Source organism: Triticum urartu, chromosome 2A (genome assembly GCF_056163025.1).
Source record: "Triticum urartu cultivar PI428250 chromosome 2A, HENAU_Tu73, whole genome shotgun sequence".
NCBI classification, from domain to species: Eukaryota; Viridiplantae; Streptophyta; class Magnoliopsida; order Poales; family Poaceae; genus Triticum; species Triticum urartu.
This window is the reverse complement of record NC_141874.1, coordinates 690,220,608-690,235,750: the sequence shown is the minus strand read 5'-3', so window position 1 is coordinate 690,235,750 and position 15,143 is coordinate 690,220,608. Positions and strand designations below refer to the sequence as shown.

General features: G+C 49.6%; 1 protein-coding gene across 1 annotated transcript; it reads right to left on the bottom strand.

The window, feature by feature from the left end:
- Positions 1-713: 713 nt before the first annotated feature.
- LOC147986766 (uncharacterized) lies at positions 714-1,598 on the bottom strand. Its single transcript, XM_087542143.1, has one exon. It carries the CDS (start codon positions 1,596-1,598, stop codon positions 714-716), a length of 885 nt encoding a protein of 294 aa, XP_087398269.1.
- Between the last annotated feature and the right edge of the window lie 13,545 nt (positions 1,599-15,143).

The following is a 15,143-nucleotide window of genomic DNA, read 5'->3' as shown; positions in this document are numbered from 1 at the left end:
GTGAGTGACCGTTGGGCCACCACCTCCAAACGACACCCCCTTGATGTTTCCCTCTCTCTGAGCCTCCTTTAGTAATGCAGAGAAGCCCTCCACACAAAACAAGAACATGTATGGGGAAAGCGGATCCCCTTGTCGAAGCCCCCTAGTAGGGTCAAAACTCTCAGAGAGCCCGCCGTTAAGTTTCACCGAGAATTTTGCAGACTTCACGCATCTCATGACCATTTCTTTCCAATGACCAGAGAAGCCAAATTTCAGCAACATCTGTTCAAGAAAGTCCCACTCAACTCTGTCATATGCCTTCATCATGTCCAGCTTGACTGCACAGATAGGTTTTCTCCTTTTCCTCTTCCTTATAGCATGGACACACTCATAGGCAACTAGCACATTATCAGTAATCAGTCTACCTGGCACAAACGCACTTTGCTCCTCAGAGATCATGAAAGGAAGAACAACCTTCAAGCGATTGGCCAGTGCCTTCGCCGCAATCTTATACAGAACGTCACATAAACTGATTGGACGGAATTGCGCCAACAATTCAGGTGACTTAACTTTTGGGATCATTACAATTATCGTGTCATTGAAGCCATCGGGGCCACAGATCCGGCGAGGAATTCACGGACCGCAGCACACACATCGTCCTTAACCAGCGCCCAGTGGTGTTAGTAGAACATGGCCGGGAGGCCTTCCAGGCCCGGCGCCTTCGTAGGCCCCATCTAGAAGAGAGCGAGCTCTATCTCCGCATCAATGAATGGAGCATCAAGTTTTGCATTCATCTCCTCTGTCACGGATGCCTCAATGTGTTGTAGCATGTTTTCTCCATCCCTCGAGCCCTTAGAAGCAAATAAGTGCGCATAGAATTGGGCAGCCATCTTCCTCACCCCTTCATCATCCGAGCACTTCGACCCGTCCTCGCGCCGAAGTGCCTTGACCGTGTTCTTTCGTTTTTGGTGTGAGGCACGGTTTTGAAAATATTTAGTGTTTTGATCGCCCTCTTGCAACCAGTCTACGCGCGAACGTTGTTTGTAAAACACCTCCTCTCTTTCATACAGCTCATGTAGCTGGTCTTCGATCTCCTTGATCTCCGTTCTGTAACCCGTCCTGGCAGCCCTCTCTTTTGCATCAATTAGTTGCGCTTTGAGATGCCCAATTTGCTTCCTGATAGAGCCAAAAACCCTCCGGCTCCATTCCTGCATGGATCTCGTGGCGTCTCGCAGGCTGTTGCATGTCGTCGCTAGCCGTCCTCCTTCCTGGTTGGCTGCATGTGCCTCCTCCCATGCAGCGGCCATCATTGTCTCGTACTGCTCATGCCGCACCCACGCTGCCTCGTACATGAAATGACGCTGCCCGCACTCGCCCTTGTCCCCGGTCATTTTCAATGCTTTTATAACTAGCGCCTGGTGGTCAGATTCCTCCGTCATGACATGGGTCACTTCAGTGGCTGGGAAGAGCTGAGCAAAATCCCCGTTACATGTCGCCCGGTCTAGCCGTACCTGAATGTTCTCCACGCCCTCTCTCTTGTTGTCCCATGTAAAATGGTACCCCGAGAAGCCGAGATCTACCAAACCGCAGTCGGTTAGGCAGTCCTCAAACTTTTCCATTTGCCCTCTATTTCTTGGGTTACCCCCTAGTTGCTCATGCTTGCTTCGCGCCTCGTTAAAGTTGCCCGCACATAGCCACGACGAGTTATCTTGGGTACGAAGATAGCGTAGTGCATCCCACGTCCGCGATCTTTTATCCACACATGGCTCTCCATAGATTCCAGTGAATCTAAAGGAGGTTCCATCACACGCAATCGTAGCATCAATGTAATATTGGCACCACGGCTTAACTGTGACCTCAATATGATCTCTCCACCATAGCGCCAAACCTCCACTCTTTCCTTTACAGTCCACCGCCACCCCTTTTGTGAACCCCAAGCTCCACTTGAGTCTCTCCATCGCTCCCGATCTTTTTTTAGTTTTTGATAAAAATACCAACTCTGGGTTGTATGACCTAATCAGGTCTCGTAGCTCGCCGACTGCCGAGTCCAACCCCAATCCTCGGCAGTTCCAAGCAAAGATAATCATTGCTCTCGGTGGCCCTGCCCAGTGGCAGGGTCCGCCGTTAGCTTGTCAGTCTCCTCAATACGATCAAACACCGAGGATGTCTTCTGTCTAGTATCACGAATGAATGACTCATCCCCCTCGTGCCTTTCACAATCCGCTTTTGGTACCCACATCTGCCGCGGCCTTCTTTTCCTTGAGCCAGGAGTGTCACGGGGGCTGTCTCCTCTCCTCCTTCTTTCATCAAACTCTTGCCTGGGCTTTCGGACGTAGTACCCCCTCTTCCTCTCTTGCGGGTAGGTCGAATGGTACCCTTGCCTGTTCTCGCCTCCTCTGCTCGAAGACCCCCTCTTCCAATGGCTCCTTTCTTCATATTGCTTCCGTTCGTACTCCCGTTGCCACTGCTGCGCCTTGAGCTGTTCCCTGAGATCCCTCTCTTTCTTCCTCTCAATTTCATGTCTCAGATCTCTCGCTTCTGGCCAGTCACCCCTGTGCTTCTCCTTGCTTGGGGAAATAACTATCCTTTTCTCTCGTCGGTTCTGCCCACTAGTGCGGGTATCCCCCAGACGATCGAACTCGACATTCAGATTGTGTTTCACCGGTATATCTCAAGCGCGAGCATGGCTGTCCTGCTCCTTGTTCTTTCCATCGGATTGTGAACTCATGAAGCTACCGGCGCTGGCATTGTTGTTTTTTCCACCTTTCACCTCGTTCTTGGAGCCAGTGCTCCTCCCCGGTGATGCTCGTAGCCAGCCTCCCCATTGCGTTGCTTTGTCAACAGGTGGGACACATCGTCCATTTTCATGCACCAAACGCCCACATTCGAAGCAGAAGTAGGGGATCTTCTCATAGTGAAAGTCATACCACGTACCCACTTTGTTCTCTTGAGAGTTTTTGAGGAAAACCCCCGCACTAAAGGCTCAAAAAGCATGATCCTAGCTCTGACACGCAGTTGGCTCCCTCTTGCCATCCCATCCTTGTCAACATCCACTTTTACCACTTCACCAAGCCAATTGCCCAAAGCCTTTCCGAAGGCATCCGTCCTCTTGCCTGGTGGGAGATCAGCGATTTTAATCCAGACATCTATCCTATCAAAGACCTGAAGGAAATATGCCCTAGAGGCAATAATAAAGTTATTATTTATTTCCTTATATCATGATAAATATTTATTATTCATGCTAAAATTGTATTAACCGGAAACATAATACATGTGTGAATACATAGACAAATAGAGTGTCACTAGTATGCCTCTACTAGACTAGCTCGTTGATCAAAGATGGTTATGTTTCCTAACCATAGACATGAGTTGTCATTTGATTAACGGGATCACATCATTAGGAGAATGATGTGATTAACATGACCCATTCTGTTAGCTTAGCACACGATCGTTTAGTATGTTGCTATTGCTTTCTTCATGACTTATACATGTTCCTATGACTATGAGATTATGCAACTCCTGTTTACCGGAGGAACACTTTGTGTGCTACCAAACGTCACAACGTAACTAGGTGATTATAAAGGTGCTCTACAGGTGTCTCCGAAGGTACTTGTTGGGTTGGCGTATTTCGAGATTAGGATTTGTCACTCTGATTGTCGGAGAGGTATCTCTGGGCCCTCTCGGTAATGCACATCACTTAAAGCCTTGCAAGCATTGCAACTAATGAGTTAGTTGTGGGATGATGTATTACAGAACGAGTAAAGAGACTTGCCGGTAACGATATTGAACTAGGTATTGAGATACCGACGATCGAATCTCGGGCAAGTAACATACCGATGACAAAGGGAACAACGTATGTTGTTATGTGGTTTGACCGATAAAGATCTTCGTAGAATATGTAGGAGCCAATATGAGCATCCAGGTTCCGCTATTGGTTATTGACCGGAGATGTGTCTCGGTCATGTCTACATAGTTCTCGAACCCGTAGGGTCCGCACGCTTAACGTTACGATGACAGTTTAATTATGAGTTTATATGTTTTGATGTACCGAAGGTTGTTCGGAGTCCCGGATGTGATCACGGACATGACAAGGAGTCTCGAAATGGTCGAGACATGAAGATTGATATATTGGAAGCCTATGTTTGGATATCGGAAGTGTTCCGGGTGAAATTAGGATTTTACCGGACTACCGGGAGGTTACCGGAACCCCCGGGAGCTTAATGGGCCTTCACGGGCCTTAGTGGAAAAGGAGGGCAGCAAGAGGAGTATGGAGCGCGCCCCCCTAGGCCCAAACCGAATTGGTTTAGGGCAAGGGGGCCGGCCCCCTCTTTCCTTCTTCCCCTCCCAAGTCCTAATCCAAATACGAAAGGGGGGAGTCCTACTCCCGGTGGGAGTAGGACTCCTCCTGGCGGGCCTAGCCCTGGCCGGCCGCACCCCCCTTGCTCCTTTATATACAGGGGCAGGGGGGCACCCTAGAGACACAACATTAGATCATTGATCTCTTAGCCGTGTGCGGTGCCCCCCTCCACTATAATCCACCTCGATAATATTGTAGCGGTGCTTAGGCGAAGCCCTGCGTCGGTAGAACATCAACATCGTCACCAAGCCGTCGTGCTGACGAAACTCTCCCTCAACACTCGGCTGGATCGGAGTTCGAGGGACGTCATCGGGCTGAACGTGTGCTGAACTCGGAGGTGACGTACGTTCGGTGCTTGATCGGTCGGATCATGAAGACGTACGACTACATCAACCGTGTTGTGCTAACGCTTCTGCTTTCGGTCTACGAGGGTACGTAGACAACACTCTCCCCTCTCGTTGCTATGCATCACCATGATCTTGCGTGTGCGTAGGAATTGTTTTGAAATTACTACGTTCCCCAACAGCGGCATCCGAGCCTGGTTTTATGCGTTGATGTTATATGCACGAGTAGAACACAAGTGAGTTGTGGGCGATATAAGTCATACTGCTTACCAGCATGTCATACTTTGGTTCGGTGGTATTGTTGGATGAAGCGGCCCGGACCGACATTACGCGTACGCTTACGTGAGACTGGTTCTACCGACGTGCTTTGCACATAGGTGGCTGGCGGGTGTCAGTTTCTCCAACTTTAGTTGAACCAAGTGTGGCTACGCCCGGTCCTTGCAAAGGTTAAAATAGCACCAACTTGACAAACTATCGTTGTGGTTTTGATGCGTAGGTAAGAACGGTTCTTGCTAAGCCCGTAGCAGCCACGTAAAACTTGCAACAACAAAGTAGAGGACGTCTAACTTGTTTTTGCAGGGCATGTTGTGATTTGATATGGTCAAGACATGATGCTAAATTTTATTGTATGAGATGATCATGTTTTGTAACCGAGTTATCGGCAACTAGCAGGAGCCATATGGTTGTTGCTTTATTGTATGCAATGCAATCGCCCTGTAATGCTTTACTTTATCATTAAGCAGCAGCGATAGTCGTGGAAGCATAAGATTGGCGAGATGACAACGATGCAATGATGAAGATCAAGGTGTCGCACCGGTGACGATGGTGATCATGACGGTGCTTCGGAGATGGAGATCACAAGGACAAGATGATGATGGCCATATCATGTCACTTATATTGATTGCATGTGATGTTTATCTTTTATGCATCTTATCTTGCTTTGATTTATGGTAGCATTATAAGATGATCCCTCACTAAATTATCAAAGTATAAGTGTTCTCCCTGAGTATGCACCGTTGCGAAAGTTCTTCGTGCTGAGACACCACGTGATGATCGGGTGTGATAGGCTCTACGTTAAAATACAACGGGTGCAAAACAGTTGCACACGCGGAATACTCAGGTTAAAATCGACGAGCCTAGCATATAACAGATATGGCCTCGGAACACGGAGACCGAAAGGTCGAGCGTGAATCATATAGTAGATGTGATCAACATAGTGATGATCACCATTGAAACTACTCCATCTCACATGATGATCGAACATGGTTTAGTTGATTTGGATCACGTGATCACTTAGAAGATTAGAGGGATGTCTATCTAAGTGGGAGTTCTTAAGTAATATGATTAATTGAACTTAAATTTATCATGAACTTAGTACCTAATAGTATCTTGCTTGTCTATGTTGATTGTAGATAGATGGCCCATGCTGTTGTTCCGTTGAATTTTAATGCGTTCCTTGAGAAAGCAAAGTTGAAAGATGATGGTAGCAATTACACGAACTGGGTCCGTAACTTGAGGATTATCCTCATTGCTGCACAGAAGAGTTACATCCTGGAAGCACCGCTAGGTGTACCTCCTACGCCAGCAACTGCAGACATTGTGAATGCCTGGCAGTTGCATGTTGATGACTACTCGATAGTTCAGTGTGCCATGCTTTACGGCTTAGAACCGGGACTTCAACGATGTTTTGAACGTCATGGAGGATATGAGATGTTCCAGGAGTTGAAGTTAATATTTCAAGCAAATTCCCGGATTGAGAGATATGAAGTCTCCAATAAGTTCTACAGCTGCAAAATGGAGGAGAATAGTTCTGTCAGTGAACATATACTCAGAATGTCTGGGTACCATAATCACTTGACTCAGCTGGGAGTTGATCTTCTGGTTGATAGTGTCATTGACAGAGTTCTTCAATCACTGCCACCAAGCTACAAGAGCTTCGTGATGAACTATAATATGCAAGGGATGAATAAAACAATTCCCGAGCTCTTCCCAATGCTAAAGGCTGCGGAGGTAGAAATCAAGAAGGAGCATCAAGTGTTGATGGTCAACAAGACCGCTAGTTTCAAGAAAAAGGGCAAAGGGAAGAAGAAGGGGAACTTCAAGAAGAACAGCAAGCAAGTTGCTGCTCAAGAGAAGAAACCCAAGTCTGGACCTAAGCCTGAAACTGAGTGCTTCTACTGCAAGCAGACTGGTCACTGGAAGCGGATCTGCCCCAAGTATTTGGCGTATAAGAAGGATGGCACGGTGAACAAAGGTATATGTGATATACATGTTATTGATGTGTACCTTACTAATGCTCGCAATAGCACCTGGGTATTTGATACTAGTTCTGTTGCTAATATTTGCAACTCGAAACAGGGGCTACGGATTAAGCGAAGATTGGCTTAGGACGAGGTGACGATGCGCGTGGGAAATGGTTCCAAAGTCGATGTGATCGCGGTCGGCACGCTACCTCTACATCTACCTTCGGGATTAGTATTAGACCTAAATAATTGTTATTTGGTGCCAGCGTTGAGCATGAACATTATATCTGGATCTTGTTTGATGCGAGACAGTTATTCATTTAAATCAGAGAATAATGGTTGTTCTATTTATATGAGTAATATCTTTTATGGTCATTGTCGGTGTCAAAACCGGCGGATCTCGGGTAGGGGGTCCCGAACTGTGCGTCTAGGCCGGATGGTAACAGGAGGCAGGGAACACAATGTTTTACCCAGGTTCGGGCCCTCTTGATGGAGGTAAAACCCTACATCCTGCTTGATTAATATTGATGATATGGGTAGTACAAGAGTAGATCTACCACGAGATCAAGGAGGCTAAACCCTAGAAGCTAGCCTACAGTATGATTGTTGTATATGGAGTTGATTGCCTACGGACTACAACCCTCCGGTTTATATAGACACCGGATAGGGTTAGGGTTACATAGTCGGTTACAATGGTAGGAGATCTTGAATATCCGCATCGCCAAACTTGCCTTCCACGCCAAGGAAAGTCCCATCCGGACACGGGACGAAGTCTTCAATCTTGTATCTTCATAGTCCTGGAGTCCGGCTGAAGGTATAGTCCGGCTACCCGAACACCCCCTAATCCAGGACTCCCTCAGTAGCCCCCGAACCAGGCTTCAATGACGACGAGTCCGGCGCGCAGATTGTTCGGCATTGCAAGGCGGGTTCTTCTCCAAATCTTGTGTACCTGTAGGAATAATGTCCGATTTTTGTAATGTAGTGTTCCTCGGCTTCCACGCCCAATAATGGCCGTCTTCCACGTGTCAAACGAATGCGAAAGGCCAGGGCGTTTTTACATCCACGCCCCTAGCCATATAAACGAGCCGCCTATTTAACGGGATGGGGATTTAGGTCCAAACCACATCTTCTCCTCTCCGCGAGTTATCATCAGAGCGCTTCCAGCAAAGGTCCATTCCAACATGACCAGCCATCGCAGCTCCTCCCCTCGCCCCTCCGGTCCCAAACCCGGGGACTGGGAGAGTTGCACCATCCTGCATAGCGAGTTAGTGTCGCTTCAGGCCAAGGGATTTCTCCCTCAGGCATACATGGTCCCGGTCCGAGCCGGTCTCGCCACCTATAATGGCGGAAAACAAGCGGAGAGCACCCCCAATCCTTCTAAAGGAGAGCGGGTGTGCCTCGTCCCCTATCTAATAAGGGGACTGGGGTTTCCAATTCATCCATTTCTCCGCGGGCTTCTGGAGTTCTACGGCCTCCAGCTGCACAATCTCACGCCCGCCTCCGTATTACATATTGCGGGTTTCGTCGCCCTTTGCGAGCTATTTTTATGCGTTGAGGCTCATTTCACGCTGTGGAAGAGGTTATTCTGCCTAGTGCCCCGTTCTCGAGAGGGGTCTATATACCAAGTGGGCGGAGCCGAAGTATGGCGCATCGTCGGGACCGGATACTTATCCAGAACCCCAAAGAAGGCGTCCGAGGACTGGCCTTCGGAATGGTTTTACATAGATGACGTCCCGCTACCGGACCCTATCCGGGTCGGTCTCCTTGAGTTCAACAGTGCCCCATTGAAGAAACGCTTGAGCTGGCATCCGCGGAGCTCTCAGAAAGAAAGCGACAGAGACGTCCTTTACCCGATGGGCCGGATAAGACTATTGGCTCGTTCCGGACTAACCATGATTGGAGTCATGGCCGCATGCATTATGCGGGGAGTGCAGCCGCTTCAATATAGAGGCCACCACATGTGGGATTTCAACGGGGAGGATGACGCCACCCGTTACGGTCGTAAGGGGCCGGCCTCAGCTGCCGCCCTAGTAAAGATCTTATCCTCTTTGTACAAGGGAGAAAAGGAGGAATTCCTCCGCGTCAATCCGCAGGCCGGATTTACTATGTACGATCCTCCAAGTTGGGTAAGTGAATAATTGCGCTTGCCCATTTGTTTTATACTCCCACAGTTAGATATGTAGTCTAACAACTTCAGTGCAGGAACTGCGACATGAGGTAAAAGATATAAACAGCCGCCCTCCACAGCCCGAGGACCCAGAACGGTCCCTCGATCCGTACTCCGAAGAGGACCCGGACATATTGGTGGAGCTTATCGATGGGGTGTTCCATCAGCTAAGCAAGGACAATACCTTGGTAGCCATCACGACTGATTACCCAGGGTTAATCCCGGCCTCCCAGGTGACAGAAACCGGAGTCTCATTCCCTTGAGAGAGATTCCACTCTCACGTATTCCGGTATTTCTGACGACAACCGTGTTTTGCAGGGGAGATTTCCAAGGCAGGAGGCCAAACCTGCGGTAGCTAGCCAACGAGGGGCCGCAGGACCCCGTGGGGCAAAAAGGAATGCAGTCCGGACTGAGATGCCGGGGCAAAGGTATAGCGCACCCTCTGTTTCCCTGGCGTTATTCTGTCAGGGCATATTAACGTTCATGCTATCTTCAGAACGAAGAGACCTCACCGGACTACATCCGGAGAGGTTGCCAATCGCGCCCCCACCATCCAGGCTCCAACGTCTGGCCAGGAAGCGGAGGCGAGCACAAGGCGCGCACTGGACGCTCCTCCGACAGAGGATGCGGACAGGCTGTCTGCCACAAATTCTGAAGTGGAGAGTGCCATGAACCACAGGTGTCGCCAGACAGTTCTACGCGACGCTTGTTTCTCCCAAGAGGCTTTAGATGCCTTTAATTCGGGAGATGCGTACCTCCGTGCCGCTCAAAATTGTTTAGCCAGAGCCACGGAGCAGTATGTGAAAGACATACAGGTAAGAAAATTTTGATCAAATATAGATATACCAGTAGCCCCCGAGACTTGAAACAGTTAGAGCAACTGAGTTAAGGATCATTTAATAAGAAGGTTCTTACAGACAAGAATACCGTACTGTCCCAGGAGCTGGAAAAGTGCAAGGCCCAACTAGAGGCCGCACTAGCCGCAGCAGGGGAGCCCAAAGAGACCCCCTCAGGTAAGATACGCTTCGAAAGATTAGCATTGTGCGGTGTGGGTGCAAATCTGACAAATCATGTTGCAGATGGTGCCGGACTCGATCTGGAAAAGAAACAACTCTTACGCCGGCTAAAGGCCGGTGAGAGTATGTTGACAAAGGTGAGGCGAGAGAAGAATGATCTTCAGGATGCCAACACCAGGCTGGACGTCGAACTTAAAGATGTTCGTGGCGAGCTGTCGGACTCCACGAGGGAGAATCAGCGGCTTCGACGCGGCATATTCAGTAAGTGCGTGAACGAACTTTGAAAAAAAAGAGTTCGGCGAGGAAGTCGGCTAACAGAGTAATGTCTATAGGTATGCTCACAGGTCGTCCTGCAGAGGAGATGCCCGGTTCTACAGGTGACCTTCTTCCCGAACTCATGCAACTGCACGAGCGAATTCGGCAGGCGATGCGAGGTGTTGCCCAAGCCTTATGGCCTGCCCACTCCATGCCCGAGGGCCTTGGAGAGCTTGCGGAGAAGCTGAAGGGAGCTTGGCGGCGCTTCCGGTTGTGGAAGATACCGGCCTGCCGACAAGGCGCTAGGGAAGCCTGGGCCATGGTGAAGACCCGTTTTACGAAGTCTGATCCAAACCACATGGCCGAGGTCGGACCAGTGGGGCCTGATGGGAAGGAGATCCCTGTGAGCTTAGTATACGACCAAGTAGAGTTGGCCGCGAAGTATTCCCAGCAGGACTGTAAATTAGACAGCCTGTTAGATGGTATAGAAGAGGAATACAATTAGTCAGAATGACTATGTAATTTTGAATTGACATGTGTAATGCCTTCTAGCCGGATTGTAGATCGTTTGTCGTTGCCGACCTTTTCGCTTCAACCTCGGGACCTGACGGTCCGGAGTGTGTCCGAATACCATAGCGGCTATATAAGAACCGTGGTATGCATGGAGACCAGGCGTAGGGGTCATTAGTGCTTTATCAGACAAGTGCCCAACTAGTTCTGTTATATTACATGGTTAGTAAGAAACATCTTCCAGAGAGAATAGTTCCGTTAGGGGTTCCTTTCGCTGGGAGGCATGCCCTAAAGTGCATGTCCGGACTGCGTAAAAAGACGCAGAAAAAAGCATCTGGGGGCGCATAAAATGAGTAAAAAGATCATCTTTTATCTCACCGACCGAATATTCCCTTAAGAACACTAGCTTTCGGCTTCACCCAGTCTGAGGTACACATCCGGCTGACCCGGCAGTAACAATCGCAGAGGTGCTCCCTTTACTGCCTAGCCGAACAATCGGGAATGTAGGGGTAAGCACAGGAGCCAGGCAACCCAGCTTGGCCAAAACTTAAGTCATATCGATGCATATAATGGTGAAGAAGAAGGTACATGCGGAAGTTTAACGCATGTGTTGGGCGTGAAGCCCGTAGAAATAAGCTTCTGTTAAAGAAGCCCCCAGGTTTAATGAGCGCGAGTGGCGCGTCACTAGATGAGCCTTTAAGGGCTATAAAAGAAAAGAGGAGAAGGAGAGAAATGTAAGAAAGAAAAAATGCAAAAAATGGACAGAGGAAGGAGACGAACACAGAGTCCGGCGCTAGGCATAGAATCTTCGGAGACGGGTGGCGTTCCACGGGTTCGGCTCGAGTCGGTTATCCGACGCATCTCGCAGGCGGTACGCCCCGCCAGTCAGGACTTGGTCGATTATGAATGGACCTTCCCAGTTGGGCTTGAGTTTGTCCTTTTTCTTATCCGGCAGGCGTAGAACTAGTTCGCCAACATTGTAATTTTTGGCCCGTACTTCTCTGCTTTGATATCTTCGGGCCTGCTGTTGATAAAATGCGGAACGGGCTTTTGCCACGTCACGCTCCTCCTCCAGGGCGTCCAAGTTGTCCTGCCGATCGAGCTCGGCTTCTCTTTCTTCGTACATGCGCACTCTAGGTGAGTCGTGAATTATGTCGCAGGGCAGGACTGCCTCTGCGCCGTACACCATAAAAAATGGTGTGTATCCGGTGGTGCGATTTGGCGTGGTCTGCAGCCCTCATAGAACGGAGTTGAGCTCCTCTACCCAGTGCATGTTAGATTCCTTGAGGGACCACACCAGTCTGGGTTTAATGCCGCTCATGATAAGACCATTTGCACGTTCGACCTGGCCGTTGGTTTGTGGGTGATAGACTGAAGCATAATCGAGCTTGATGCCCATGTTTTTGCACTAGAGTTTTACCTCGTCGGCGGTAAAGTTTGTACCGTTATCGGTTATGATGCTGTGGGGGACGCCATAACGGTGTACAACCCCGGATATGAAGTCTATCACAGGTCCGGATTCGGCCGTTTTAACAGGCTTGGCTTCTATCCATTTGGTGAATTTATCCACCATGACCAGTAAGTATTTTTTCCTATCGGTCCCACCTTTAAGGGGTCCGACCATGTCAAGCCCCCAGACCGCAAAAGGCCAGGTGATGGGTATAGTTTGGAGTGCGGTGGGTGGCATATGGCTTTGGTTGGCAAAAAGTTGGCAACCAGCGCATCGTTGGACTAGGTCCTGAGCGTCTGCCCGGGCCGTCGGCCAATAAAAGCCTGTACGGAAAGCCTTGCTAACAAGGGACCGAGCAGCGGCATGGTGACCACCGAGTCCGGCATGAATTTCAGCTAGAAGGTTCCGCCCTTCCTCTTCGGAGATGCACCTTGAAGGACTCCGGTGGTGCTTTTCTTATAAAGCTCTCCCTCATGGACTCTATAGGCTTTAGATCGCCGCACTATGCAGCGGGCCTCGTTTTGGTCCTCCGGGAGTTCCTGCCTAGTAAGGTAGGCTAGGAATGGTTCTGTCCACGGGGCGATGACCGCCATTATTACGTGGGCTGAAGGTGTAATTTCATTGGCAGAGCCTCCAATTGTGTCAGATTGTTCGGCGTCGAGTGGTGCGGCTGGGTCCGGGCTGTTATTTGCGGGTTCCCCCTCCCATGCTACGGATGGCTTGAACAATCTTTCCAAAAAGATGTTGGGGGGGGGGACTCCATCGCATTTTGCTCCGATGCATGCCAGGATGTCCGCTGCTTGATTGTTTTCTTGGGCTATATGGTGAAACTCCAGCCCTTCGAACCAAGCTGACATTTTTAGGACGGTGTTGCGGTAAGCTGCCATTTTTGGGTCCTTGGCGTCGAAGTCTCCATTTATTTGGGATATCGCGAGGTTTTAATCCCTGCGTACCTCTAGGCGCTGGATACCCATGGATACTGCTATCCGGAGACCATGTAGGAGGGCCTCATATTCGGCTGCATTGTTGGAATCCATGTACATGATCTGGAGCACATATTGGACTATGTCTCCTGTGGGGGACGTCAGGACGACGCCAGCCCCCAGTCCGGCCAACATTTTGGAGCCGTCGAAATGCATAATCCAGTTTGAATATGTGCCGTACTCTTTAGGGAGCTCGGCCTCCGTCCATTCTGCGACGAAGTCGGCCAAAACTTGCGATTTAATAGCTCGCCATGGCTTATAGGTTATATCGAACGGGAGAAGCTCGATGGCCCATTTTGCAATCCGGCCCATTGCGTCGCGGTTGTTGATAATATCGTTGAGTGGTACTTCCGAGGCTACTGTTATGGAACACTCTTGAAAGTAGTGTCGTAGCTTCCGGGATGCCATGAATACCGCGTATGCAATCTTTTGGTAATGCGGGTACCGTGGTTTGCATGGAGTGAGGACAGTGGATACGTAGTAGACCGGCCTTTAAAGGGGGAATTTGTGTCCATCCATTTCCCGCTCGACAACGAGCACTGCGCTGACAACTTGATGTGTTGCTGCAATGTACAATAACATTGGTTCGCCGGTGTTCGGCGCGGCTAGGACTGGGTTTGTTGCCAATATGGCTTTTATTTCATCAAGTTCGGCTGTGGCGGCCTCCGTCCACTCAAAGTGTTCGGTGTGCCGAAGGAGGCGATAGAGGGGTAGTGCCTTTTCTCCCAAGCGGGAGATGAAGCGGCTTAAAGCCGCCACGCATCCGGTTAATTTTTGTATTTGTTTGAGGTCCTTTGGGATATCCAATTGTGACAAAGCTCGGATCTTGGCTGGATTTGCTTCAATTCCTCTACCGGATACAATGAAGCCCAAGAGCTTTCCGGCTGGAACGCCGAAGACGCATTTTTCTGGGTTGAGCTTGATGTCATATTTTCGGAGGTTATCGAATGTAAGCCTCAAGTCGTCTACTAGAGATTCGACATGTCTTGATTTGACGACCACATCATCCACATACGCCTCCACTGTTTTGCCGATCTGATTTGCCAGACATGTCTGGATCATGCGCTGATATGTTGCGCCGGCGTTTTTCAGCCCGAAGGGCATTGTGTTGAAGCAGAATGGGCCGTATGGTGTGATGAATGCTGTTGCGGCTTGGTCTGATTCTGCCATCTTGATTTGATGGTATCCGGAGTATGCATCGAGGAAACACAACGAGTCATGTCCTGAGGTGGCATCGATAATTTGATCGATACGGGGGAGGGGGAAGGGATCCTTTGGGCAAGCCTTGTTAAGGTCTTTAAAATCGACACACAAGCGCCAGGATTTGTCCTTCTTTGGTACCATCACCAAGTTTGCTAGCCAGTCCGGATGTTTTATGTCTCTAATGAATCCGGCCTCCAATAGCTTGGCTAGCTCCTCTCCCATAGCCTGTCTCTTGGGTTCGGAAAAACGCCGAAGGGCTTGTTTGATAGGTTTGAATCCTTTTAGGATATTTAAGCTGTGTTCGGCCAACCTGCGTGGGATCCCTGGCATGTCTGAAGGGTGCCAGGCAAAAATGTCCCAGTTCTCTCGTAGGAACTCTCGCAGTGCGGCATCTACATCAGGGTTCAGTCGTGCCCGGATGGAAACTGTTTTATTGGGGTCCGTTGGATGGACCTGGAATTTGACTATTTCGTCAGCTGGCTTGAAGGATGTGGATTTGGATCTCTTATCGAGTATCACATCATCCCTGTTAACCGTGGAGCGCAGCGCAGTCAGTTCCTCGGCCGCTAAGCCTTCGGATAGTGCCTCAAGGGCTAATGCGGCCGTCTTGTTTTCGGCGCAGAGTGCTACGTCCGG

Coding starts and splice junctions, on each gene's coding strand:
- LOC147986766 (XM_087542143.1), bottom strand. CDS start 1,598: ATGGAAAAGTTTGAGGACTGCCTAACCGACTGCGGTTTGGTAGATCTC.